Genomic DNA, 26,551 nt, shown 5'->3' with positions numbered 1-26,551 from the left:
AAGCACAGTGAAAATGGCCCCAACTTTTGTAATCTCAAAGCACATCCCCAGTGATACACCTTCTCCAACAAGGGCACGCCTCTTAATCCTGCCCAAACAGCCCCACCAGCTAGGGACCAAGCATTCATCCATGCGAGTCTATGGGGGTCATTCTCAGTCAAACTGCCACCCTGGCTCACTGGGTAAAGTATCCAAAGTGAGCATCTTTTGTATAATTTCCTATGTGTATGATATTGCTCACATTGCACACCAGTGTTTTAACTAAGAAGGCACACGTGACTAGGCTTAATAATCTGTAATTACTTTACATATCATTACTAAAAATTCATTTTTCACATATGTCCACCTCAGTCTTTATTGTTTTATATTTACAGTGAAAATAAAACTGCACCTGTCACACTAAGGGGAGAGTGAATTGGTGTTTCTTCTTGGAGTCTACTTTGAAAATAAATATCTATAACTGGAACTATATTAAACATAGCATTTAATGCAGTATTGCATATGTATTAATACCTCTCTTCCTGTATTTTGATGGACAGGACACCGGATTTCGACTGGACTCACTGTATACCATCCTGCAACAGGAAGTCCTGCTACAAGAGGATGTGGAGCTAATTGAGCTGCTTGACCCCAGCATCCTGTCTGCAGGACAGCCTCAACAGGAAAATGGACACCTTCCAACACTCTGCTCCCTGGCAACCCCTAATATTTGGTACTGTCCAGAAAACATTTCTCTTTTGACTGCTTACATAGAGAGAATTGGCAGAAGAAATCCATCATAATATTCTCTATTGTGGAGGCCTTATAAATATCTCATATGTTTACAGTTACAACGAATGTAGTACTATGCCAGAGATAAAAACAAAACAAAAATTACAAAGCGCTGGAAAAAAGTTATCATGTATTTATCAAACTCAGTAAAATTAGTTCTATATTTAGCAGCTCAGACATCAGGGATAAATGTCTCAAAATATCAATATAACAGTGCAGTGTGCATGTCTGCCCTAGCCAGATAATGTCATAGCTGTGTTACAGGGTTACTAAAGTTTGAGACATGGCGATAAAGCATCAATTATTGATATATTGGCTGAGAAGAGATCATACCTGGTAGCATAACTAGCGATTTGAACTATTCTAAAGCTTCCTTGAGGAGTTGAAGCTGGAGGACCAGAGGATCCCAGGAGTCAGGGGCCAGCGGAGCAATGTAGCAAAGATCTTGTCTCAGAAGAAAAACACACAGTCAAACAAAAATAATCCTAATGAAAATATTTGAGCCTAAGGCAAAAGTCTTAGATCACATGTCTTAAAATATTTTTTTCAAAAAAGAAATGATAAATACTAAAAGATTTTACTTACCTACACACACACACACACACACACACGCACATACACACACGCACACACACACACACACACACACACACACGGGGATTGTTGGTGCCCTTCTCCTATTTGTTCATCATGTTTCACAGAGAAGAATGAATCAAGGAATGTGGAGTTACTGCCCAAACTGTTCAAGTTCAATAAGTAGCTGTATTAACTGCCCGAACTCTGAATTCATCTCTCCTGTCACGTTGTACCACATAGTCAAGTGTGTTTCTAAGCCAGCAGTCACTGAAATACCATCATGAGGATAGCTACAGTTTTTTCTTTAAAAATAGAAGAATTTCCCCAGCACATGGTGTGTACCTGGAATCCCACAAATGTAGTTACAGTCTAGGCCACAAAGATGTTGCTTGAGCCAAGAGTTCAAGGCCATCCTGGACAACACAGTAAAGACTTTGTCTCCAAAAGACTCAGAAAAATAGACACCTATATGCATATTATAAATATTTGTATAAATAAATGAATTTAAAGATATGTGAAGAACGAACCATAGATGCTAAGCATTTATGGGGCTGAAGACTTAGCTCATCTGCTAAATGTTTGCCTTGCAAGCATAAGGACCTCAGTTCAATCCCAAAACCCACCACATTTTCTAAAAAGCTTGGTATGGTAGCATATGCTTGTAATACCACTCCTGGGGTGGCAAAGACAGGAGCTCCCATGGGCTCACTGGAGCCCAGCCTAACCTCTTTGGAAAGATTAAAAGAAAAAAAAAAAAAAAGGCTGGTAATCCAAGCACTCAGAAGACAGACGCAGGTGGATCTCGGTGAGTTTGAGGCCAGCCTGGTCTACAGAGCAAGTGTCAGGCCAGCTAGGGCTACATTGAGATACCTGTCTCAGAAAAACAAACAACAGTGACAACAATAGTAAAAAACAAAGTGAGTGACACCTGCATAATGACGCTTAAAGTTAACCTCTGGCCTCCCCTCGACACACACATACCTGTGCACACATAGACTTTAAGTACTAGCCGCAATGGCGTTCAATCTGTAAAGGCAATTGGCTGAGCAAGTATGAGATTTTGTAAATGCTTTTAGAGTTTGCTGTTGTCTTAGTTACTGTTCTATTGCTGAGGAGAAACCATGACCAAGGCAACTTATGTAAGAAAGCATTTAGTGGGACCTTGCTTACAATTTTAGAGGGATAGTTCATGACATCATGGCCAGAAACAGACAGGCATGAGGCTGGAGCAGTAGCTGGGAACTTTACATCCTGATCCAATGGGCAGCAGACAGAGAGAAAAGAGAAGCCTCAAAGCCCACCCCCAGTGACATACTTCCTCCAACAAGGCCACACCCACTTCAACAAGGCCACACCTCTTAATAATTCTCAATGGTCCACTCTCTAGTGAGTAACCATTCAAATATATGAGCCTATGGGGCCATTCTCATTCAAATCACCACAGCTGTTTCTGTATAAAAGTAAATGATGAGATTTTAATTTATGATTTTACCAGGATTGTAAATTAGTTATGTAACTTAGTTATTAAAAGTTATGGATTCTGGAAGAAGTTAGAGCTAACATTTATTGAGAAGCATTCTCCAAACTGGGAGATGGCTCAGAGTGTAAAGTGCCTGCCACACAAGCATTAGTGCCTGAACTCAAGCTTCCTGGCACCCACATACAAGTCTAAACACCAGCTGTGGTGGTATGCACCTGCCCTAGCAGTGGGCAGGCGGAGCTAAGCAGACGCTGAGGCTATGATGGCCACACACTGTAGTCAAGATGATAAGCTTTAGTTTCCATGAAAAGACCCTGCTTCAGAAACTAAAGTGGAAAGTGATGGGTGGACATAGTCACATGCAACACATAAGACGTGTTCTCACATGACTTTGAGTGTGACTATAAGTCCCAAGTATTGCTGACGCTGTTCTCACATATCCAGAGAAGCATTACCCTGTATTCTTGTTTTGTGTATACACATTTCACCATAGTTTTCACTGCTTGAAAAATCTCTGAGATACTATTATTACTTTTAAATCTATAAAATTGGACTTTTAAATCTGTAATTTGCATATTAGATACCATCCTTCCTAAAACAGTTGTAGAAGACACTCCTTTCCAATGTCCTCTACCTAATTCCACCAGCTCAGATTTTAATACCTAGGCAACATTATCTAGTATGTTACATGTTTAAAACGGTTAAAGTGTGGCTTCACAAAGAAGCTAGTGTTTTGCTTTAGTAAACCGAGATCTGTCATTGCTTTTACTAGCTCAGGTAGCTGACCTTCCCCCTCCCCCCTCCCCCTCCCCCCCACCTCATGCCTGATGGCTTTTTCTTGGTCTCTGTGTTCATAGGGATGTCTCGATGCTATTTGCCTTCATTAGTTTGCTCCTCGTGCTCCCCACATGGTGGATTGTGGCTTCCTGGCTGGTATGGGGAGTAATTCTACTTCTTTACTTGATCATACGAGTTTTGAAATTTTGGAGGACAGCCAAACTGCAAATGACTCTGAAAAAACATAGGGTCCGTTTAGAAGATATGGCAGCAAATAGCCGAGCCTTCACTAACCTTGTGAGAAAATCTCTACGTCTCATCCAAGAAACTGAAGTCATTTCCAGGGGATTTACTCTGTGAGTTCATTTCTCACTTTATTTTTCTTAAATAAGTCTGTTCTGCTATTTATTTTACTTTAAGGAGGATATCATCTGCTTTTATTTTTGTGTTACAGTTATGGCAAGACAAGTCCACATAGCTCATGAGTGAAGGGATGAGGTCATTCATTGTATGAGAGATGAGTGTAGAGTAGAGTTCTGCTTACCCACTTGGATAAATGTTTTGCAAATCATAGTTGCTTTGGCCTGTTGCTGTGTGACTATAGGAGATAGTGACACTGTTTAACACTAAGCGTAATGTGCCGTGGCTACCCAATAAATGTTTGCTTCCTTTATTCCCTATCAAAAGACCTCATTGCCCAGTTTAGATGGTAGATGTGTCTACCATGAGTTCACTTTTAAATCTTAGCATATATTAATAGTGCTCCCTGGGTAACCACTAGCAGCTGCTATAGCACTAGAACTTTATATCATGCTCACAAGGATGTTGCTCGTTCCCATGGGAAAATAAATATTTAGCAGTCTAGCTGTCGTGATATACTGGATAGTTACTGAAAGGGGAATTGCAGGACTAGGGGGATGGCTCAGCAGGTAAGAACACTTGTGCACGCATGAGGACTTGAGTTCACATCTCCATCACCTGTATAAAAAGCCAGGCATGGCCACATAGCTGTAACCCCAGTGCTATAGACACTATAGGGACAGGAGCATTACTGAGCCTTACTGGCCTCCAGCCCAGCACTAGAGTCAATGATTGAACCTGTTTTAAGAGAATAAAGTGATTCGTGAAAGTACAGGCCTGGGGCTGGAGAGATGGCTCAGAGGTTAAGAGCCCTGGCTGCTCTTCCAGAGGTCCTGAGTTCAATTCCCAGCAACCACATGGTGGCTTAAACCATCTATAATGAGATTTGGTGCCCTCTTCTGGCCTGCAGGTACATATGCAGGCAAAGCACTGTATAAGTAATAAATAAATAAATAAATAAATCTTAAAAAAGAAAGAAAGAAAGAAAAGAAAAGAAAGTGCAGGTCACCTGTGTACACTGGCATCTATACTTACATATACATGTGCATACACCACATATCACATACCACATACAGAGGGGTTGCACTCATTAGGGACAAGCTATGTTCCATATGCTGTGCTAATCATTTTTACATACAATTAAGGTATTATGCATAGTATTATTCCTATCTATCACACCGTTATGATCCCATTCATATCCATCATAACTTTAGAAGCCCGTTTCTAGTACACTAGGCTACTACTAAATGTTCACAGATGACAGTTAGACTACAGTATGTTTAATAATTTATGTAATTTTTAAATGGTTTAGTTAGCATGTATTAATTATATAATGAGTTTTGCTTTGGCAATTTCATGCGTGTATATAATATATTTCAATCATATTGACATCTTGTCACCTCTCTTCCTGCTGTGTAACATTTTTCTGTTGACATTTATAATTGGGAAAAACAAGTATGCAGTGAACAATTACTGATTTCTAATTAGGTGAGGTTGGGCTATAGAGAAAATCAGGAGGGAGATGGTGCCCGTAGTCTTCGCATCACTCACTTGGCCCTGCTCTCAGTTAGGCCTTCACCTTGCCCTCAGAGCACTCTCTGGGAGATCGTGGAGTGGAGAAGTACAGGAGCCTGCAGTCAGCACCACACTCTTCGTGCTCTCGTGCTCCTTACAGCAATCCTGAGAGTAGAGCTAACTGTCTTAGTTAGAGTGTCATTGCTGTGAAGAGACACCATGACCACAGCAACTCTTATGAAGGAAAACATTACCTGGGGCTGGCTTACAGTTCCAGAGGTGTAGTCCATTATCATGGTGGGAAGCATGCCACACAGACAGACACAGTGCTGCTACATCTTGACCCACAGGCAGCAGAAGTGAATGCCACACTAGGCCTCCTGAGCTTCTGAGACCTCAAAGCCTGCCCCTAGTCAGTCACCTATTCCAACAAGGCCACACCTACTCCAGCAAGGCCACACCTACTCCAGAAAGGCCATACCTACTCCAGCAAGGCCACACCTACTCCAGCAAGGCCACACCTACTCCAGCAAGGCCACACCTACTCCAGCAAGGCCACACCTACTCCAGCAAGGCCACACCAACTCCAGAAAGGCCATACCTACTCCAGCAAGGCCACACCTACTCCAGCAAGGCCACACCTACTCCAGCAAGGCCACACCTACTCCAGAAAGGCCGCACCTACTCCAGAAAGGCCACACCTACTCCAGCAAGGCCACACCTACTCCAGCAAGGCCACACCTATACTCCAGCAAAGCCACACCTACTAATAGTGCCACTCTCTATGAGCCTATGAGAGTCATTTTTATTCAAATTGCCACAATGACATTGAAGAATTTTATGCCTTGTGCTGCTTGGTGCAAAGGAAAACAATCCTGTGGATGTTGTTGATTTTGTCCTTCCATTAGGTTAAATGCAATTCTTACCAGTAGATAGAAAATTTTAAGTTGGTTGTCAAATTTTAAAAATTAAAGTCACTTTTCAATTAAGTACTGTCTCCGTTTCACTGTCGACTTACACAGCATTTTATTGAAAGGCCTGAGTGATACATGGCTAGGAGCCCAGCTAATGCTTAAGCATGTATACAAGATGCTGGGACTCTGGTCAGTTTTCTGATTTTTACCCAAATCCATGCAATTAACATGAAAAAGTAAAGTAGGCCATTAAGCATGATTGACCTCCTGGTTTTGCTTTGTACCATCCAGGTAAAAAGTATTGGAAGGCGTCACTTCATTGTCTCCGTCTAACTGGACAGTGGACTGAAATGTCACAGGAATAATAAACCTTGCAGGGTCTTAGACACAGTTCAGTCTGTAAAATAGATTTAGGAGAGCACAAGCCCTACTGCTTCACACTGAAACCAGGAGTGGTTTGTTTCTGCCTCGATGTTTCCTTTCTAGCAAATAATTTAACCTTTCTTTTCCTCTGTTCCCTTACTTAAAATTAAGTCTGTCCATCTTTGTCCGTGTATCTTAGTTTGGTTTTACATTGTAAAATGTCTGCTTCAGTGTCTGTTTTATAGATGTGTGGTTTCATGAAGGTTTACCAGATAAGTCTGACATTTTGCCTCGCTACTGGGGGAGGTTGCTGATTAGAATAACTGCAGCATTTAGCCTTGCCTGCTCTCAGTCACAAAGCAGCACATCCCATGCCATTGTTGCCAGTGCTTTCCGCTGGCCTAAGGAAAGCTCGAGCAGCATGAAAGCTTGAGAGCAGCTGGCCTGGCGCACAGTAACCCTTACTTTGCCTTTCTACTTGCATCCCCCTGTTGGCCACTGGTCCTGTCACCTTCCTGCGTCTCCTACTTCATTATGAGTAGGTAAGTGCCAGTGGCAGCAGGTGGGTAAGTAATTTTGCCCTACTTTTATGAATGTACAGACCGCATTTCTATATAGTAGTTAACTGCTCTGTACATGTCACCAAATGAGTGACTCATGAACATAATGTAGATGCGTATTACGCATGAGAAAGTGTTGATAATTAAGCCATGCATATCACCTGTAGGTGCTGGGTTTGAAGCCTGTGAAATAGTTCTGCTATAGTGGATTTTACCAAGTAGAGTGTCTTTATGTAGAAGGCCACACATTCTACATAAATGTTCCTCATTTCTATTCTATTGCAATTAAAATTCATCTTCTCTATATTTGACTAAATATTCCATGAGATTTTAAATTTTTCAGTTGTTGACTTTTGTTTGGTTTGTGTATTTTAGTGGCTTTGTATGTATCAAGAAAAAGGTGGTTACACTTGACTTGAGATACTTATAGTAATTTTAAGAAAGAAATGGTTTCTAAGTTTAATAGAATTGTGGTTGTAGGAAACACAAACTTTAGGACACCTGTACAGTTGTATCACATTTTACTTTTCAAGTTTGCTTGACAGGGTCAGTGCTGCTTGCTCATTTCATAAGGCTGCCCAGTCTCCCAGCCAGCACCTCGCCGGCCTTCGGAAAGCTGTCTACAGGACTGTAAGAGCCAACTTTCAAGCTGCAAGGCTAGCTACACTGTACATGCTGAAGAAATATCCTTTTGTCTCCATGGGAACCTAAGAGGTTTCCAAAGCCCCGAATTACATGTTACACTCGCATCCGGAGAGTGAACTATAAATTCATATTGTCTATTCCACATCAAATCTCTCTCCTTAATTCTATTTTTAAAAGTACATTGCAGGAGGAATGACAGTAACAGACAGGAAGGAAGCCTGCCCCATGTGGGTCGTTACCACAGGGGGAACATTCTCCAAGTCTTTCTCTTCACTGGTCCAAAGAAAGAGGTCCCAGAGCTTGCGTGAGACACTTTAAGAAAAGGAGCAAATATGGCAAATGTGTGTCCTGACCTGCAATAAGCTGGCGACAGGAGATCCTTCCCCTTTCAAAAAAAAAAACTCTAGCGCTGGATTCCCTAAGTTCAAGTTTTGGCTGTGTCACTTTCTTACTGCATAGGTGACTCTCATTAATTTAAGCTAGTTTCTTAGTTTCTCTCTGCCCTACTCTCCTCATCTTTAAAACGGCGGTAATCCCATAAATTAGTAAATTAAGATTCATAAGTATGCTGAACTGTGAATAAATAGAAGGCTAAAAGACTGCTCTCCCTTCAGCCTGCTGGGCTCTGATGGAGACTGTGTTTCCATGTGCCTTGTGCTCTAGCACCACGTGATTTACACAGGCCTTCTGACTGTGTTCTTTACCTCTGCTTATGAAAACCAGACATAGAAGTCAAGTGACTTATCCTTTAAACCATATAATATATATATGTAAATATGTACTATATATAGCTATACTGTCGTCTCTCTTTGGAAATGAAGAGAAAGCAATTGAATTCTCATGAAAAACTTGCCCATCTGCTTCCTCCACTGCTTAAAATGTCTGCCAGCTGTGTGTCAGACACTCTTGCAGGTGTTAATGAGACAGAGCAAAAACGTGTCCCGAGGACTTTTGAGTGTGACCTAGAAATAACCCAGCACTCATAATACAACATAAGTGCTCAGGGTGCCTTCCAGCAGAGTAGGTCAGTGCACCTGCCCTGATGGAGTTAAAGGGGCCGTAACATGAATTGGTCCTTTAAAAATATATAGAAGTTGATTGTGAGACGACAAGTCTGCGCTGTACAGAGTATGAAGCAAAAGGACGTGGAAAGAATCAGGAAAGGCGGTGCATGCCTTTAATCCCAGCAGAGGCAGGTGGGTCTCTGAAGTCGAGGTCAGAGTGGTCTACACAGCCAGACAGCCAGAGCTGTCTGCAAAAAAAACAAACAAAAGACTATGGAAAGAATGGGTTTGATAATGGCTTATGAACTCCAAGTGGCTAGTCATTCAGTGAGAATTTCTTGAACAGAAACATGGTGCTAAGCAAAGTGCTGGTCGCTAGCTATGCCATTTTATGTGTGTAGCTATAGTCTCTGCCCCAAGCAGTGTAAATTTAGAGCAGGGAGATTGAGGGAAGTTGCTTGCACTAGTCAAGTTTCCTCAGCACTGAGGGCCTTACAGTGAACAAGGGAAGTGACCCTGTTCCAGTGAAGCTTGCTTTCTAATAGGTAACATAATAAAGAGCTGGCAATTAGGATTTGCAAATATAATTACTGTAAAGGAGGAGGTCCGGGGATATGGCAGAGAACTGTTAGTGGGTACTACAGTGACTGGGTGTCCTCTGATGAGCTGGCACTGAAACTAAGACTTGAATGAAAAATCTAAGAGAAGCATCCATTTAGATGGACCAGAAAGTATAAAGCTTTAGTGGTGTAAAAATGGTTCATAACACTTTTAAGCCAGAACATCCTATAAAATTATACAAATCAAAGATTCAGACCTTGATGTTCACACTGGGAATGTCCGTGAAACTGCCCAGGCCATCAGGGGTATGCATATCTATCTGAAAAGCCACTAAATATACAAGAGATGTCACTTCAAGGAACCCCTGTGTGCTGTTCCTGTGTGCCATCTTTGCAGTGTAACGGAAGAGTCAGTAAGTGTACCTAAGCCAAAGAGTGTGGCCGGACACAGGGTCCTTGGCCTACAAAGAATGTTGGAGTGCCAGGCATGGTGGCTCATGCCTTTAATCCCAGAACTCAGGAGGCAGAGGCAGGAGGATCACTGTCAGTTCAAGGCCAGCGACTCCAGGACAGCCAAGGATACACAGAGAGACCCTGTCTCAAAAAAACAAAAAAAACAAAAACAAAAAAAGAAAGAATGCTAGAGTTTGGCTTCCTTGCTTTAAACCAACTGAATGAAGTTAACCAATATAGTTTGGGATACTTCGGGCTATCTTAAATGTGTTAATGAGAGATGTTGTTGATTGCCTTAACCTGATTTAACCTACCCCCTGAACTCCGAGAGTGACAATGTTACCAACTACATCTGTGTGGTACCTTTTAAGGAGCTGGGGCTCGGACTCAGTGAAGAACAGATATCAGAAGAGGAAGCTCATAACTTGACAGATGGCTTCAGCCTGCCAGCCTTGAAGGTAACCAGCCATTTAGAAGGCAGAACTGAGGAATGCGCACAGACTGCTCCATCGCTGTGTAGCACAGGTTATGCTCCTACTCCCCTTCCATGGTGCCACATGCCATCGTTTGCAATGCTGTACATGTTAGGACAAAACAGCATCAAAAGCACACATGCAGTCAGCTTCCAGAGAGTTGTTAAGAAGTCAGTCCAAATGCCTTATGTTCCCTTTAGTTTAGGGAGCTGAGTGGAGATGCTTGTTTCTCATCTTTGAAACATCTCTTGATAACATTGCAGATCAGTTCAGATGCAGTTGGCCACACTTACCAAGATACATTTTGCGTTGAAATATGGATCTTTTACTTTTTACATTTTCTGATTCTAGAAAATGGAGTACCATCCTTTTCCTCCTCTTATCCCTGCCCTACCTCAGCCACTGTCCTGATCATCATATTCTCTCCTCTCTGTCTCCCCATCCCCATCTGTCTTTCTCTTTCTCTGACATGTCTTGCTCTGTTGCCTACGCAAAACTTGATCTCAAAGTTCTTCCTCAGTCCTCCAGCTAGCTGGTTATAGGTACCGCTTACCATCTTATGTGGGCCGCTGCAACAGTTTTCTCCCTGATTTCTTATATTTTGTAAAGTTAATTGTCTGACAATGTAATTTGACATATATTAGAGCCACTTACAAGTTATTCATGCTTTGAACTAGCCATTCTGATTCCACTAATCTCTCCTAAGGTGACTGTTCTAAATCTATTGAATCTATGTGCCAAGTTACATAGTAGCTTTGTGTAGGGGTGAATTCTGCATAAATATGCTCTATTCTAGACACCTACCTGGCAAGTGCAGAGGGTTTGGAGGTGATAACTACGATAGAATAAAGGAATGCTGCCTAGGTTTTGGTAGACCAGCATGGTAAACCTTGACATAGCGCTATAACTTGCTTACAAAGACTTTGGGAAAATGTCCACTTCCTCAGCAGTATTCAGGTGTATAGTTCCAAAAAAAAAAAAAAAAGGGAACTGTATTTTTAGAAATGGTCTCACTGTTCTGCTAGTTTTCAACCCATGAACTCAAGTAATCCTCTTGTCTGTTGAGTTACCAGGACTACAAGTGTGTGGTATCGTGCCTGGATTCTTTATGTGTTTAACTATTATTACTATTACTATTATTATTATTATTATTATTATTATTATTATTATTATTATTACTATTACTACTACTACTACTACTATAAAGTACTATATTTTCTGATTTAAGAAATGAATCCAGATGCCATGAAGTATTTAAAAATCAAAATGTGCTACTCAGCCATAAGCTTTGGGATATTCCCTTAGCCAAAGCGGCTTATCCAAACGAGCAAGCAGAAAAGAATGTGTACCTTCTCCAAAGAACAAACGGGAAAACTTTATATTTCTGAGTTTTAATGTGTAACTGGATGATGTGACAGAAATTCAATAATAAGCCAGTCTTTTTTAAAGTATCAATTGGATGCCAGCTTGCTTCTTTCCGATGTCTTTTTCAAAGCGCTGGATTCACACTGCCCTTGTGAAGGCTCTTCCCTAGGCACTGGTCTCCTGTCACCGTCTGTCCAGAGTGCAGTCGCTGCTCACCTTCCCTACCTCTATGTGCTGTGGTTCAGGGACCATGAACTCGGATTACTTTGCTAACATCTAATGTCCGCTCTCCCTTTCTTAAAGTCTCAGCAGCTGGAAGGAGCCTGTTAAAGCACAAGTCATTTTATTCTTCTGCTCAGTAACTTCCTAATTCTCTCAGTAAAATCCAGAACTGTATAATACACCATGTTCCCTACTGCTTAAGCTGGGTCAACCACATTGACCTTGCCGTTCCTTAGGTATACCATGTATCATGTATGTTATTGCCACAAGACTGCACACACAACGCCTGTTTCATAGGATCCTCTTCCTTCATGGACCAAATTAAATTTTCAGAGACCTTCTTGGCCTTCCCTCTATTGGTTTCTATCCTTCCCTCTTCGTGTGTGTGTGTGTGTGTGTGTGTGTGTGTGTGTGTGTGTGTGTGTGTGTGTGTGTAGAGTCCCATGGGATCATCTGCATAATTTTAAGTTCATCTAATAAAGTCATCTTGAGAACATCTATATTCATAGCTTGTTAATATTGAAATCTAGCTTGTCTGAAGTAGTTTGCCTATTACTTGTTGTTAGTGCTAGAGTGCTTCCCGTGTGTTTGCCTTATGTTAGGGCTGCTCTGTGCATTGTGCTGTGTCTCTCAAGCCTAAGTCTACAGAGACTGGAGAGAGGGCTCCGTAGTTATGAGGACATAATGCTCCCACTGAGAACCCGATCTGGCTCTCAGCACCCACGTTAGGCGGATCACAATCACCTGTAACTTCAGCCCCAGTATGTCTGACACCCTCTTCTGGACTCTGTAGCCACTTACACTCTCATGTGCACATATCCACACACAAACACATATGTACACACATAATATTTTTAAGTTAATCTTGAACAAAAAATAGGTTTGCAATTTTCATGCCAGACTTGCTAATTCTTAGAACATAGTAGTAATCTCATTTTGAACCCCAAATTATTTTTTTCCTGCTTTTTCTTGAGATAGGGGCTTACTGTGTCGCCTTAACTAGCCTGAAACTTGCAGAAATCTGTTTGTCTCTGCCACCTGTGTGCTAGGATTAAAAGTATGAGTCACCACAGCTGGCTTGAACCCCAGATTCATTTTTTTAAATCTGTGTGGATGTTTTGCCTGCATCTGTGTCTTTGCACCACAGATGTGCAGTGCCTCTGTTCCAGGATCATCTGGAACTGGAATTACAGATGAGTGTAAGCTGCCTGCCATATGGGTGCTGGGAATGGAGCCCAACCTGGGTACTGTGCAAGAGCAGCAGCTGCTGGCAACTGCTAAGCCAGCCCTTCAGCTGCAAATGCTTGATGTGTGTGTATGGGTGCATGCATGCCATAACATCCCTTGCAGGAGTTGCAGCGTGTGAGCATGGGAGAGAGAGCCCAAATTCTCAGGCTCCATAGCTAGTGCCTTTACCCTCTGAGCCATCTCACTAGCCTGAATTTTTTTTAAAGGAAAATTCATTTCTAATACATTTGTGAAGCAGAGTTTCTCTATGTATTTCCCTGGCTGTCCTGAAACTCACTGTGTAAAACAGGCTGGCCTCAAACTCAACAGATCCGCCTGCCTCTGCCTCCTGGGTGCTGGGATTATAGGCTTGGTTTTACTATTTTAAATTATATGTCCCTGTGTGTACCAGTGATGTCAGAGGTACTGGAGTTGCAAGCAGTTCTGAGCTGTCCTATGGGTGGTGGGAATTGAACCCAGGTCCTCTGGAAATGCACCAAGCTGTCTCTCTGCTTCCTGCCCCCAGTCCATTCCTAGGTCATCTCTATCTAGGATAGAACTGTGCCAAATTACATAGAGTTGTTAGCTTCTGTATTAGAATCCTAAATCATTACATGACTATGACTGCATAATTCTGTATACTGTCCTTTGCTAATCTTGGAGTTAGTTCAAGTTCAGTTTAGTCATTATTTGTGATAATGTGAATAGTTAAAGTCAGAAGGTAAATAAATTTGTTTGTTTTGAATAGTGACAATATTTTTATTGATCAGTATGTTTTCGCTCTCCCTCCCCGCTCCCCTGACCCCCTTCTTCCCACCCCACCCTATCTCTCAGGTTTTGTTCCAACTCTGGGTGGCACAGAGTTCAGAGTTCTTCAGACGCTTAGCCCTGTTACTGTCTACAGCCAGTTCACCTTCTGGGCCCTTACTTACTGCAGCACTCTTGCCTCATCACATTCTCTCTGACGTGACTCAAGGTCTACCTCATGCTCACTCTGCCTGCTTGGAAGAGCTAAAGCGCAGCTATGAGTTCTTTCGGTACTTCGAAACTCAGCACCAGTCAGTACCCCAGCGTTTACCCAGAGCTCAGCAGAAGTCAAGAGGGCTGAGTAACCTGCACACAGCAGTGCGCAGCCTTCAGCTCCATCTGAAAGCACTGCTGAATGAGTAAGTTTAGAAGCCCTGTAAGGGAACATCACAGCGATAAGCAAGCGCCATTCTCATTCCATTTTGGCCACCCCTTATGTACCCATGAGCAAGAAGAAACAAAATGGATCATAAAGGATGGCTTGTAGGCATGAGCTATCAAGGAAACAATGATTTGTAAGCACTGTAGTTTAAGAGAATCAGTTGTAATTTTTTTTCCCCTTTTCCTAGTTTCAGCAGAAAGCAGATGCTCCCTATCTTTGAGAGATAAAATGGGGAAGATTATCAAAAATGAGCATCTTTGTAACCCTCACATAAGTTGGGCTTTAAAACTGAAAGCCGCATTCTGAGAGAAGTACCTGTCAACACACTATAGCATTATGAGAGGCAACGCTGTATCTAGCTAGAGTAATACCTTGCTACTTTCTAAATGCATCAGGTCTGGAAATATTTCCATAGCACAGAATAAACTTTTTGGCCTCGGTACAGGGTAATATTCACATTTTATTTTTGTTTATCTTCTATTTTTCATAATATTGACATTCAGCTATAGTTTCTAAATGGTTTGTATTCTGATTTGGTGTACTTTCATCAGTTGTAAATATTTTTCTCCTCTACTTCTAAATGGAAATTTTCACATTTAAATTTTGAATAAGCCAGGCCTAGTGGCAGACGTCTTTAATCCTGGACTTCGGAGGCAGAGGCAGGCGGATCTCTGAGTTCAAAGCCAGCCTAGTCTATAGGGAGTTGCAGGACAGAGACTCTATCTCCAAAAGACGAGAGAGAGAGAGAGAGAGAGAGAGAGAGAGAGAGAGAGAGAGAGAGTTAGAGTTGAATCGAAGTATAACATCTGAATATAGTCATACCGACTGAATTTTTTCCCAATAAATGTGAAGTATTCATAGTGTGGGGCTGGAACAAATGGCTAAGTTCTTGTACTGGCACTCAAGAAGGTCATTGGGATTTACTGGACTGATAAGATTGCAGCTGATAAACTCCCCTGACCCAGGATGTCCGTTAAGAAGTGGAAGGGGAAATCAATAAATGAGCTAAAAGACAAGAAAGTGGTCAGGGCTGGACTTCGATAAACTCAAAGGGCTGATTCCAGTGGGACGAAGGAGGACAAGATATACAGAGATAGAAATGTAAGCTTAGAAACAGGTTTAAAAAGACAAATTCTACCTCAATTCAAGGCCTTTGAGAGGTCGATAGGAGACTTATGAAAGATAGGAGTAGGAAAAGGGAAGAAGCTGAGATGAGGCTGTCCCTGTGATCTCGCTGTACCACTCAAAGATACAGGTGAATACTAACCAATTCATGGCAAGTGACAGGGACAACGAGGCCATTTTCACATGTATGGGAAGCAAAAGCTGGATGGTCTGAGTGTATTAGAAAGTGTTCTCTAGGGGCTGGAGAGATGACTCAGAGGTTAAGAGCAGTGACTGTTCTGCCATAGGTCCTGAGTTCAATTCCCAGCAGCCACATGGTGGCTCACAACCATCTATAATGAGATCTGGTGCCCTCTTCTGGTGTGCAGGCACACAGGCAGATAAAGAACTGTATATATAATAATAAATAAATAAATCTTAAAAAAATAAAAAAATGTTTTCCAGAGCAAAAGAGCCGACTTGGTGATGTACATAAGATGTATTGCTTATGCATGTGTCTGTGCACTTATATTCAGATGTCAATAGAGGCCAGAAGAGGGTATTGAATGCTCCAGGGCAGGAGTTACAAAGGTAACACATGTGGCTCAAGACATACATGCAGGCAAAACAGTCATACATGTAAGATAAATAAATCTACAAACAATTTTTTGAAAAGGTGGAGTTTTAGTAGATTGGCTTACACAGTAGAGACTGGGTAGTGCAGCAGTAGCTGTCTGCATCCTAGAGAGGCCAAGAAACTAGCAGCTGCTCTGTCTGTAGAGCTGGGAATCTCAGCAGCCCCAGTCTGGTTCTAAAGGTCTGAGTGATGGCTAAAGAGCTGCTACGTGTTACTCCTCATCACAAGGCCACACAAGCTGGGTTCAGATGCCAGCGGAGAACAGGAGCAGCAACAGAGTAGATGCACTCATCAACAAGGACCAAAAGCTGCAAGCAAAACACTGCTTTTCCTTGAGTTCTCCCTTCAATTAATCCTTCCCATAAATGCCCTCACAGACCTGAGATGTGTCCCTTAGTTCGTTCTAGATTTCATCAAGATGACAAGAGCAACCATCATAGAGAGAAAAATGAGACTTCAGAGGAAGTGTTATATTAGCAAAAACCAAGTCTCCCAAAAATTTGGGGCACCAGAATGAGAAATATGCCAGGCATATTGGCATACCATAGAGGAAAGGTTGATTAAGGAGGAAAGAATGCTACACTGAGTGGACACAGATACATTGATACAAACAAGAGGCGGGAATGGAGATTGTATGTGAGAAATGTGTGGTTCTATTTTAAGATAGACTACTGTATATGTGCTACTGCTGCTAGGGTGTTTTAATTAACAAGCATACCAGGTACAAATCAGTGCATTTTGTTTTCTATCCTGCTGCTGTAGAACACCTTTCCTGCTGTGTGACTAGGTGGGGTGCTTGGCTGTTGGTGTGAGATGGGATCTCTCTGCGCAGCCTGAGTTACCCTCGAGCTCATGATCCTATGGCTGTGGCCTCCCAAGTGCTGGACTGTAAGACTCTGCCCACTCGCTATACATGGTTCTTACTGCTTTTAAAAGCACTGCCTAAAAATTTGTTCTGCTTCATATTTTGAAACTTTTTTGATTTCTGCTTTTGTCCTTTGACCCATTTGTTATTCTTATTCTCAGTGTCTCCCTACAGGACTGTGCGTGGAAAAAATTGAAATATTTTTATGTTGAAATATATATATAATTTTCCTGGTTGCTAGTTTTTATTTATGTAATATGTACATATATGTGTGTCACACACACACATACACGAGTGCTCTATCTGCATATACACTTGCATGCCAGAAGAGGACACCACGACACCAAATCTCATAGATTATGAGCCACCATGTGGTTGCTGGGAATTGAACTCAGTGCACGCCTTTAATCTCAGCACTTGGGAGGCAGAGGCAGGCAGTGAGTTCAAGTCCACTCTTGTCTACAGAATGAGTACCAGGACTGTCTCAAAAACCAAAAACCAACCAAACAAAAATAAACAAAAGAAGGAGACAATAAATTACCTAGTATGTATGTAAGAAATACTTATTGAGTGAATTACATAATACTCCCTATAAAGTTTCATTTGTTTCAATTGGCTGTTATAGATTGCTTAACTAAACGCTGTAGCACTGAGATACATCTCTAGCCCCACTTGATAATTTTTAAGTGTACAGTTCAGTGGTAGCAAATACATAATAATGTTGAACAACTATTACCACCATCTGTCTCAAGAACTGTTTTAATTTTATAGGCTTCATTTCTTAAAATACTCCTCTTAAATGATAAAAAAAAATTTTCCATTTTATATTTTGTGAACCTATTACTGATTTTCTGTGTTACACAGAGTAATAATTCTTGAAGATGAACTTGAAAAGCTCGTTTGTACTAAAGAGACACAAGAGCTGCTATCAGAGGCTTATCCGATACTAGAGCAGAAATTAAAACTGATTGAGCCCCACGTTCAGGCCAGCAACAGTTGCTGGGAAGAAGCCATTTCTCAGGTGGATAAACTGCTACGAAGGAACACAGATAAAAAAGGTACCTCTGGATTACTTTCAGCATACACTTATCAACCATGCTTGTTCCGTCCTGCTGGGATTCCGTTCTGTGGCCTGCCTGTTGACATGGTGGAACTGGGTTCATAAAAGATCTTAGTGCTTTATTAAAAAGAAGAGTTGTGCAATTGACACTGAATTCTAAGTCTCGACTCTGCTTGAATATAAAACATGTGATCATTTATGTGTGCATCCCATCTCCTTTTATAAAAACTGCAATGGAGAATGTTCATAGTATTTTCTACTATCAGAACTTCCAGAAACTCTTACAGGTCAAGTAGTAAAAGAACTGGGTTAAGCCGAGCGCAGTGGCGTGCACCTGTAATCCCGGCACTCAGGGAAGCAGAGGCAGGCAGATTACTCTGAGTTCCAGGCCAGCCTGGTCTACAAAGAGAGTCCAGGACAACCAAGGCTACACAGAAAAACCCTGTCTCAAAAAACAAAAACCCAAACCCTCCCCCCAAAAAAAAGTAAAGAAAAAAATAACTGGTTTAAGCCAGGTATGTTGCTACGCAACGTTAATCTCAGCACTAGGAAAGCAGAGGCAGGAGAATCTCTGAGTTTGAGGCCAGCTTGGTCTACAAAACAAGTCTAGGCCAGCCAACGCTACATAGAGAAACCTGACTTTTAAAATAAAAGATGAGCCAGGCAGTGGTGGCACACGCCTTTAATCCCAGCAGTCAGGAGGCAGAGGCAGGCAAATTGCTGTGAGTTCAAGGCCAGCCTGGTCTACAAAGTGAGTCCAGGGCAGCCAAGGCTACACAGAGAAACTCTGTCTCGAAAAAAACAAAACAAACAAACAAAAAAGATACATCTTTAGCAAGGGCCTCATTCAGTGGTAGAATATGTGCTTGCCATGTAAAGGCTGTACAATAAAAATAAAAATAAAATAGTACGTGCCATTCAGTGCTTCTTGAGCACCCTCTGAAAAGTAGGCTATTAATGACTTAGCTACTATATGAAAACTGTCTTCACATCATTAGTTAGGTGATGAATAACTATCCTAGTGTTAGTTTTTGCACACAGTTTCCCATGGCTATAAAACTTTACATGTTTGAACATTTTATTAACTAGATTTTGATATTTCATTTAAAAGTCATTTTAGAAACTGGAGAGATGGCGCAGCAGTTAATAGACTTGATTGCCTTTCTGGAGAATTCAGGTTTGGTTCCCAGCCCCTACTTGATGGCTCACAACCACCTGTAACTCCATCCAGGGATCCTATGTCCTCCTCTAGGCAACATGGGCACCAGGCACACAAATGGTGTGCAGACATACATGCAAGCAAAGTACCCATACACATAAAATATATTTTTTTAGTTAGAAGTCACTTCAGATTCTTAAAATATTGCAAAAAAAAAAAAAGTTTTAAAATATCCTTCATCTAGATTATCTAATTGTGTAAATTCTACCACATTTGTCTTGTCTCTGTACGTATGTGCATAACGTCTTCAGATAAATACAGGGATGCTGCTACTCTGAACTATTTGAGAGTAAGTAGCAGACATCAATTCCCACTATCTTAGCTTGGTTTTATTGCTGTGACAAGACAGCATGACCACAACTCTTATAAAGGAACACATTTAATTGATGCTTACAGTTTCAGGGGTTTAGTCTTTTAACCTCATAGCAGGGACATCAGCAGCATGCAGGCAGACATGGAGCTAGAGGAGCCGAGAGTTCTACATCTTGCTCCGCAGACAGCAGGAGGAGACTGTGTGCCACACTGGGCATAGCTTGAGCATATATAAGACCCCAAAGCCGGCCTCCACAGGGACATAATTCCTTCAACAAGGACATACTTCCTCCTACTAGTGCTACCTGTGGCCAAGCATTCAAACGCATGAGCCTATGGGGGCCAGACCTATTCAAAACCACCACACCCATTGTCCCTAAATATTTCTTTTTGAAATTTTGCAAATTGGGTATTTTCCCTAATATGCAAGATACTGTCAAAATGAAAGAATTTAATACTGATACAATATTGCCATCTAATCCACAGTACCTATTCAAATTTCACTGATTGTCCATAATTTTATATGTCTACCTCCCAAACATACGTTATTTGGTGGTGGTTGTTGTTGTTTTTATTTTCCTTTAGCCTTCCTTTATACTATTTCACAGTGTTTTATGATTAAATACCTTCAAATTTTATAAATAAACTTTTCTTGTCAGAAGTCTACCCACTATTAATACATATACCATAAGATTCAGTAATATCATATTTGCATGTTTGGCTAAGAGCTATCAAAACTTCATGTTCCTAGACTTGGGGCTTAAGCTAGCTAAGTGCTAGAATACTTGCCTAATTCCCTTGAGCTCCTGGGTTCAGTGCCTCACACACAAAATCAAAATAATAAGAGATCTTGTCTCTTTTAATGCTCCCTACTGCTGTAATTTACCTTAGTTTTAGTCAGCGGCTGTCTTGCTTGAAGATGGCTCTCCAGTTAATATTTCCTAAATACTTCATAGCGCTTTTCACTATGAGACCAGTGTTATTTTTGAAAGGTACACGTCTGGATGGATAAGCCTTTGGGTAGCGTTTTTGAGACAGTTGGTCTTGAACTTCTGCTTCAGCCCCCTCAGTGCTAGGTTTACATCTTTTGGATATTTTGTTTTGTTTCAAGCAAAATCTAATCATGTGATTAAATACCAAATTGACATTCAAGTAATAGAAGGTAAACTCAGCTGGGTGAGCATGTGAAAATATTTACTTGTGAAACTTGTTTTCAATTCTGAGTTAAAATAATGGGAAAATAAAAAAATCATTAAAATTGTTCTTAATGTCATTAATTTTTGTTTGTTTTTTGAGACAGGGTTTCTCTGTAACTCTGCCTGTCCTGGAACTCATTCTGTAGACCAAGCTGGCCTCACATTCAGAGATCCGTGTGCCTCAGACTCCCAAGTGCTGAGATTAAAGGCATGCATTACCATGCCCAGTGATCTTTGTGTTTGTTTGTTTGTTTGTTTGTTTGTTTTAGGAGAAAAAATAATCTGTTTTAAAACCCTCCAAACACTGGGAAGAAAATATTTTGTGAGGGTGGAGTATTTGTCATCTAGCATGTGACAGATACTATGACCACTTCCTCCAAGAGTTTAACTTAATGCCAGTGGTAAATATATGGCTATTACTGTTAACTTAGGTGTCTTTAAGTTTTGCAAATAAAAAGTTTTAACCTGAATACTTTGGGAGCCAGATACACATCAAAACATCTAATACTTATGCACATGTGAGCAGAATATGTATAAATAACAAATAAAATAAATATTTTTTTTAAAAAAGGATGTCATGTCATTAATGTTCACTCATTTGTTTCTGATGGCCTGTTTCTCTTCTTTATCCTGCCCTCCCACCCATTCTCTTTGTAAAGGCAAGCCTGAAGTAACGTGTGAAAACCCACACTGCACCGCAGCACCCTTCGTGCGGCCTACCCTCCACATTGAGGACAGAGACCCCATCCCTGAGGAGCAGGTAAAGGTGAACGGTGCTGGCTTCCCCTCAAGAGGAGGTCCGCATACAATTTGCCTACTTTGATTTTAGGTGACATGGGTCACGTCAGATAAGTTGCTGAATTTATGAGGTTAAGAGTACAGTGCAATGTAAATTTATGTCAAAATATTTGCTCTTGGTGCCTTGAACTTGATTCACTGACTCAGAGTAGGACACAACCATTAATGGTGTTAAACTTTCTTATCTAGAACTCTTTCATACCCACTATTCAGCGCTTTGAAGATCTTAATTTATCAGCAGACACGTTTGTTGCCTTCCATCCTTCTCAGCTGTCACAGTGACTGTCCCAGGAGAAAGTCCTTCCACTGCACAGCTGAGAGTGGTGGATCCTGTCAGAGAGCTGTCTGCTGACGGTCCTTGTCTTTGGTCCATTTTCAGGAACTAGAAGCTTATGTGGATGGTGTGGACATAGAAAGCGAGTTCCGAAAGGACGATTTGTATTTCTTGTCTCAAGAAGACAGAGAGAGACAGAAGCGTGAGCAGGAGGAATCCAAGAGGGTGCTGCAGGAGTTAAAATCCGTGCTGGGATTTAAGGCTTCAGAGGCAGAAAGGCAAAAATGGAAGCAGCTGCTCTTTAGTGACCACGGTAAGCTCCAACTTCAGAGTCTAGGTTCCCTCAGTGACAGGAGTCTTTGCTTTTTGAACCATGAGTGCCGTTTTACCTATAGAACCCCACCAGTCAGTATAGCATTTTCATATAGAAGCAGAATCAATTTGATCAATAAAAGAATGCCATAGAATCACACTGAGGCTGTGAAGTCACGCTCTTTCGCCAGTTATGTAATTCTTTGATGGATTTCTTTCAGAGTGGACAGTAAGTTGAACACATCAAGCTGGCCGTGGTGGCGCTGTAGTTCCAGCATGGTAGTTGAGACAAGGCGGGTCCTGAGCTTGAGGCCAGCTGGGGCTGCACAGCAAGGCTGCGCTACCTAGCTACATAGCCAGACCCTTTCGGGGAGAAGGGAAGGACAGACGAAAGAAAGGAATAAACCTGAGGTTCTAAGCTCAGTTCTCTATTTAAAGTACCTGTTTAATGCTTAAAAAAAATAATGCATGAGGACTGAGGCCGCTTGGCCAGCTCATATAAGTTACTTAGCTTGATGGAAGCCGAGGAGATGTTCCTGTGCACACTGACTCCACAGTCACCTTTGGGTATTGTTGGCTGGCCTTACCCTTCTTCATGTTATCCTCGCTCTCTTCTCTTCAGTCATACTTCATGGGAGGCAAGAGAAGGAATGAAGAGAAATTTGGTAGTTGGCAATGTCAACTTACTTCATTCTCAGTTAAGTTGATTCCTATGGACATATAAAAAGCTAGCATGGGCCTCCCATCCCGTTCTAGAGTATGTTTATGGACTCATCCAGTTGCCTGCTGCCTTTCCCTTTCTCACTAGAAGTGTATTGATCATTTCTTCTGGAAAGCTCCTTGGGCTCTCCTGTCTTCTCTTGGGAACCCTCACCTTTCTATCCAGCACAGTCTCTTTGGTTTCGCCTTTCTTTGCTGTTTCCCTTTAGAACCCAGATCCCTACTAGATTATGTGTGTCCATTACAGTAGCCCCTTAGCTGGCTCCCCCCTTGCTCCCTTTCCTTCCCCTAAGCTATCTTGCAAGCTATCCCAGGCCTTGTTCAAACCCAGACAGTTCATTCATTAGTGATGGCCTCCTGTCTTAAACCTTCAGTGGTCCATCTTTTAATATTAGCCTTTCCAGCATAAGAGCCCATTGTGCCCACTTGTAGTTCCCAGTATTTGTAATAAAGATACCTTCCTCAACTTACATTTATTGAATTAGATTAGTCCCACAAACATGCTGGATATATTCTTGGAGACAATGTACGCCGGTCTCTGACCAAGAACCCTTGTCTTCACTACCAAGCTGTCCTCCCGAGCATAGTTTCCGCTATAAGTCCTCTGCTGCCCGGCCTTTCCTTCTTCCGTCAACTTTCACACCAGAGAGCCATGCAGCTGGGCTGTAAAGGAGGGCTTGAGCAGCACAGCAGAGTCATGGTGACCTTCCCAGAGGCAGCAGTAGGCTTCTGTGATTAGCCTGTTCATAAACTGAAGATTGGTGGTATCGTTTTTTTGGTTTTTTGGTTTTTTGGTTTTTTTTTTTAGACACGATCAGTTTCTGTGTTTAGGTGGTTTGCTTTGTTTTGTTTTTGTCTCTAAATTACTGTCCTTTTTTCTAGCTTTTATTCTCCAGCAGCATTCACTCAGGAAATTGTGACTCCACAAGTAGTTACTGAGTACCTGTTAGGTCCCTGACACTGTTTACTGCTGTATGTGGCACACAGATCAACAGGAAAAAAAAAAAAAAAAAGAAAGAAAGAAAGAAAGAGAGAGAGAAATCTGCTCCCCAGAGGCTTACATTGTAGCCTGCTGTCATCTGATGCTTCCCTTCTAAATGCTGCTCCTCCCGTAATTAGCAATGATCTTGAACACTTGTAGCATGGGACACTTGTTAAGACCTAGCAGATTTATTAACAAGAATGTGCAGAAATGCTGAAAATCGCATTATGTATAAGCTTGTATCCTATTGTGCAGTGTTCATATTATTTAGCTATAAAATTACCTATATTGACATTATGGGCAAATGAGAGAAATGGGTCTCATTTTTAAGAACATGCTTTTGATTCCATTTTCATTTGAAAAGGCAGTAATGCTCTATAGTTTGTGAAAGTAAGTAAAGATCTACTGATGCCAGAAAGAAAAAAAAAAATGCTTTCCCATGAAAATTTCTAGTATGTCTTCCAGAGTTGTTTTCATCTCTGCCTACAGGGGTAAAGTCCGAATGGAGTTAGAGAGGGAAAGCCTACACTGGAACCTGCTGTGGCCATGTTTCTGTTGTTGCCGCTTCCCTAGTGGAGTTACTGCAGCATAGGGATGTTTCTTGGAAAAGGACACTTTTTACAAAAATGCCTTTTAAATATACGCCAGACCTTCAAGACGCACTTTTTTCCTTCGGTCATGCTTCGTAGTATATTGTATCGTACTAACCATTCATGCTGGGAGGAGAGACTGCCCAGCAAGCAACCCACTGCCTACTAACACCAAGAGGGGCTAACTAAAACTTCATTTTTCTTGCAAGGACAACTTCTGCTGTATGGATCTATCTGTATTCTATTTATGTGTTATACTTTGTCTGGTAGTTGAATGCAGAGATTAGTTCATTTGTGTTATCTGTAGCACTACAAAATATAGAAGTATGCTTTACTTCTATTCAGGTTCTGTTAGGCGACTGGCAAGTAAGATGAATTGTATGTTTCATACCTTGTAAATATATATATATATATATGACAAAGATAACATTATCTGGGTCATATCAGGCCTTTTATCTTTGTGGTGAAAGCCACAGTGTATTCCTTTAATGACAGTCGTCCCCAAACTTTAATGAACATCAGAATCAAGTGGGATGGCTTGTAAGCATCCTGCCCCCAGCCCCAGTGTCCAGTTCCCTATCTATGATCAGACTCCAGGATGTTTCCAGCAGCTTCCTAGGGGCTAGCTGGTTCTGCCGATTCAAGGACCATGCGTTGAGAACACTGTCTTTGAACTATTTACTCTTCAGCGAGCCCCCGTCTCATTTAATTTCTTAGGTATTCTGTCTCATAAAACTCCCCATATTTAGAAAGTTACATTTATTTTACTAGGAAGTTTTGTTGAGCTTTTATTTATTTATTTGTTGTTCCTTTTTTTTAAAAAGCTACTGGGAGTTTAAAAGTCATTGGGTCTTTAGTTATCTTTTTCCTTTTTTTCTTTTTGTTCTTTGAAGCTGTGTTGAAATCCTTGTCTCCTGTAGACCCAGTGGAATCTGTAAGTAATTCAGAAACACCCATGAATTCAGATACAGAAAAGGTCGATAGTAACGATACTGCCGAGGAAAATAGTAAGCCCTCCACCAGTGACCCTGAAAAAAACAGGACTGAGTATGTGTGTGGTAGCCCTCCAGAGGGTGAAACTCAAGACACCTCTGCAAACGAAGCCCTCCTCCAAGGAGCTGAAGAAAGAACATGCTACCAGTGTGACAGTGAGCCTGAGTCTCCTCAAGCCGCCGCTGCTGCCACCGCCAGGGCCACTGCCCCTCCAACTCCCAGGGACTCCCCACAGCTCTCCATTAAGCAGAGGCTGGCTCGACTACAGCTGTCACCAGAATTCACCTTCACTGCTGGCCTGGCTGCAGAGGTGGCTGCCAGATCTCTGTCCTTCACCACCATGCAGGAACAGACTTTTGGTGATGAGGAGGAAGAACTAATAGATGAAGGAAGCGAAAATGAGGTAGAAGAAAAATAAAAGCCAAAATGAAGTGATTTCTTTTTTTTTTTTTTTTGATTGTTCTTTTTATAAAAGTGTTTTAGCTTCAAGGCTGGAAAGGAAAATGAGTGTGTGTTTACTCTACATAAAGCTAAGACGTGAAATTACAGGGTGAATACTGATTTGAAAACCTGACCTGAAATTAATAGATACCTGTATAGGCCAATCTTTTAGGAACAGGAGAGAAAGGTAAGGGCAGTTTTTAATAAACTGTTTTGTATGTGGCAAAACTGATAATCTTGGCAATTCTTTAAGTAATTTTAATAAGAAATGAATTTATCTTTTTTTTTTTTTTTTTGCCAAAATTTGCTGCCATAGGTAACTAGGATATTCTCTTGCAGAGCATAAACATTTAGGATGAGCCCTTTCTACTGTGTCCTGGCAGTGTGTAACTGCAGCGGCCATGCTAAATACGTTGTCCGTATTGTGTTTATACCACTCTTAAGACAGAGATACAGGTTCTAAATAAAAATATGTAATGAATTCAATTGATGTGTGCTGGGGTTTGGAACTTAAAAGTAGTTTCGAGAGTATCTGGGCTGTGACATGTTTCCTATGTTTCCTTGTTCATATATGTGTCTGTTTCAAGGGGCCAT

At 41.4% G+C, this 26,551-nt stretch overlaps 1 protein-coding gene across 6 annotated transcripts in view; it reads left to right on the top strand.

The window, feature by feature from the left end:
* Positions 1–25,965, top strand: part of Vezt (vezatin, adherens junctions transmembrane protein) — a 60,351-nt gene extending 34,386 nt beyond the window's left edge. For 2 of the 6 annotated variants that reach the window (XM_051172703.1, XM_051172706.1), the window contains 9 exons: positions 540–712; positions 3,685–3,960; positions 7,862–7,999; positions 10,289–10,436; positions 14,100–14,431; positions 17,925–18,118; positions 21,507–21,607; positions 22,025–22,232; positions 25,417–25,965. In XM_051172703.1, the coding sequence (XP_051028660.1) occupies positions 540–712; positions 3,685–3,960; positions 7,862–7,999; positions 10,289–10,436; positions 14,100–14,431; positions 17,925–18,118; positions 21,507–21,607; positions 22,025–22,232; positions 25,417–25,934 (2,088 nt within the window). In that variant the 3' untranslated portion in view covers positions 25,935–25,965. Of the gene's footprint in view, positions 1–539; positions 713–3,684; positions 3,961–7,849; positions 8,000–10,288; positions 10,437–14,099; positions 14,432–17,924; positions 18,119–21,506; positions 21,608–22,024; positions 22,233–24,422; positions 25,371–25,416 lie in introns of those variants that run through there. The other 4 variants (XM_051172701.1, XM_051172702.1, XM_051172705.1 and 1 more) reach the window with 3 other exon arrangements.
* The last annotated feature ends 586 nt before the right edge of the window (positions 25,966–26,551 follow it).

The sequence above is a fragment of the Acomys russatus genome, chromosome 31 (assembly GCF_903995435.1).
Source record: "Acomys russatus chromosome 31, mAcoRus1.1, whole genome shotgun sequence".
In the NCBI taxonomy this organism is placed as follows: domain Eukaryota; kingdom Metazoa; phylum Chordata; class Mammalia; order Rodentia; family Muridae; genus Acomys; species Acomys russatus.
Note: the sequence above shows the minus strand (reverse complement) of the source record. Positions and strands in the feature narration are given on the sequence as shown.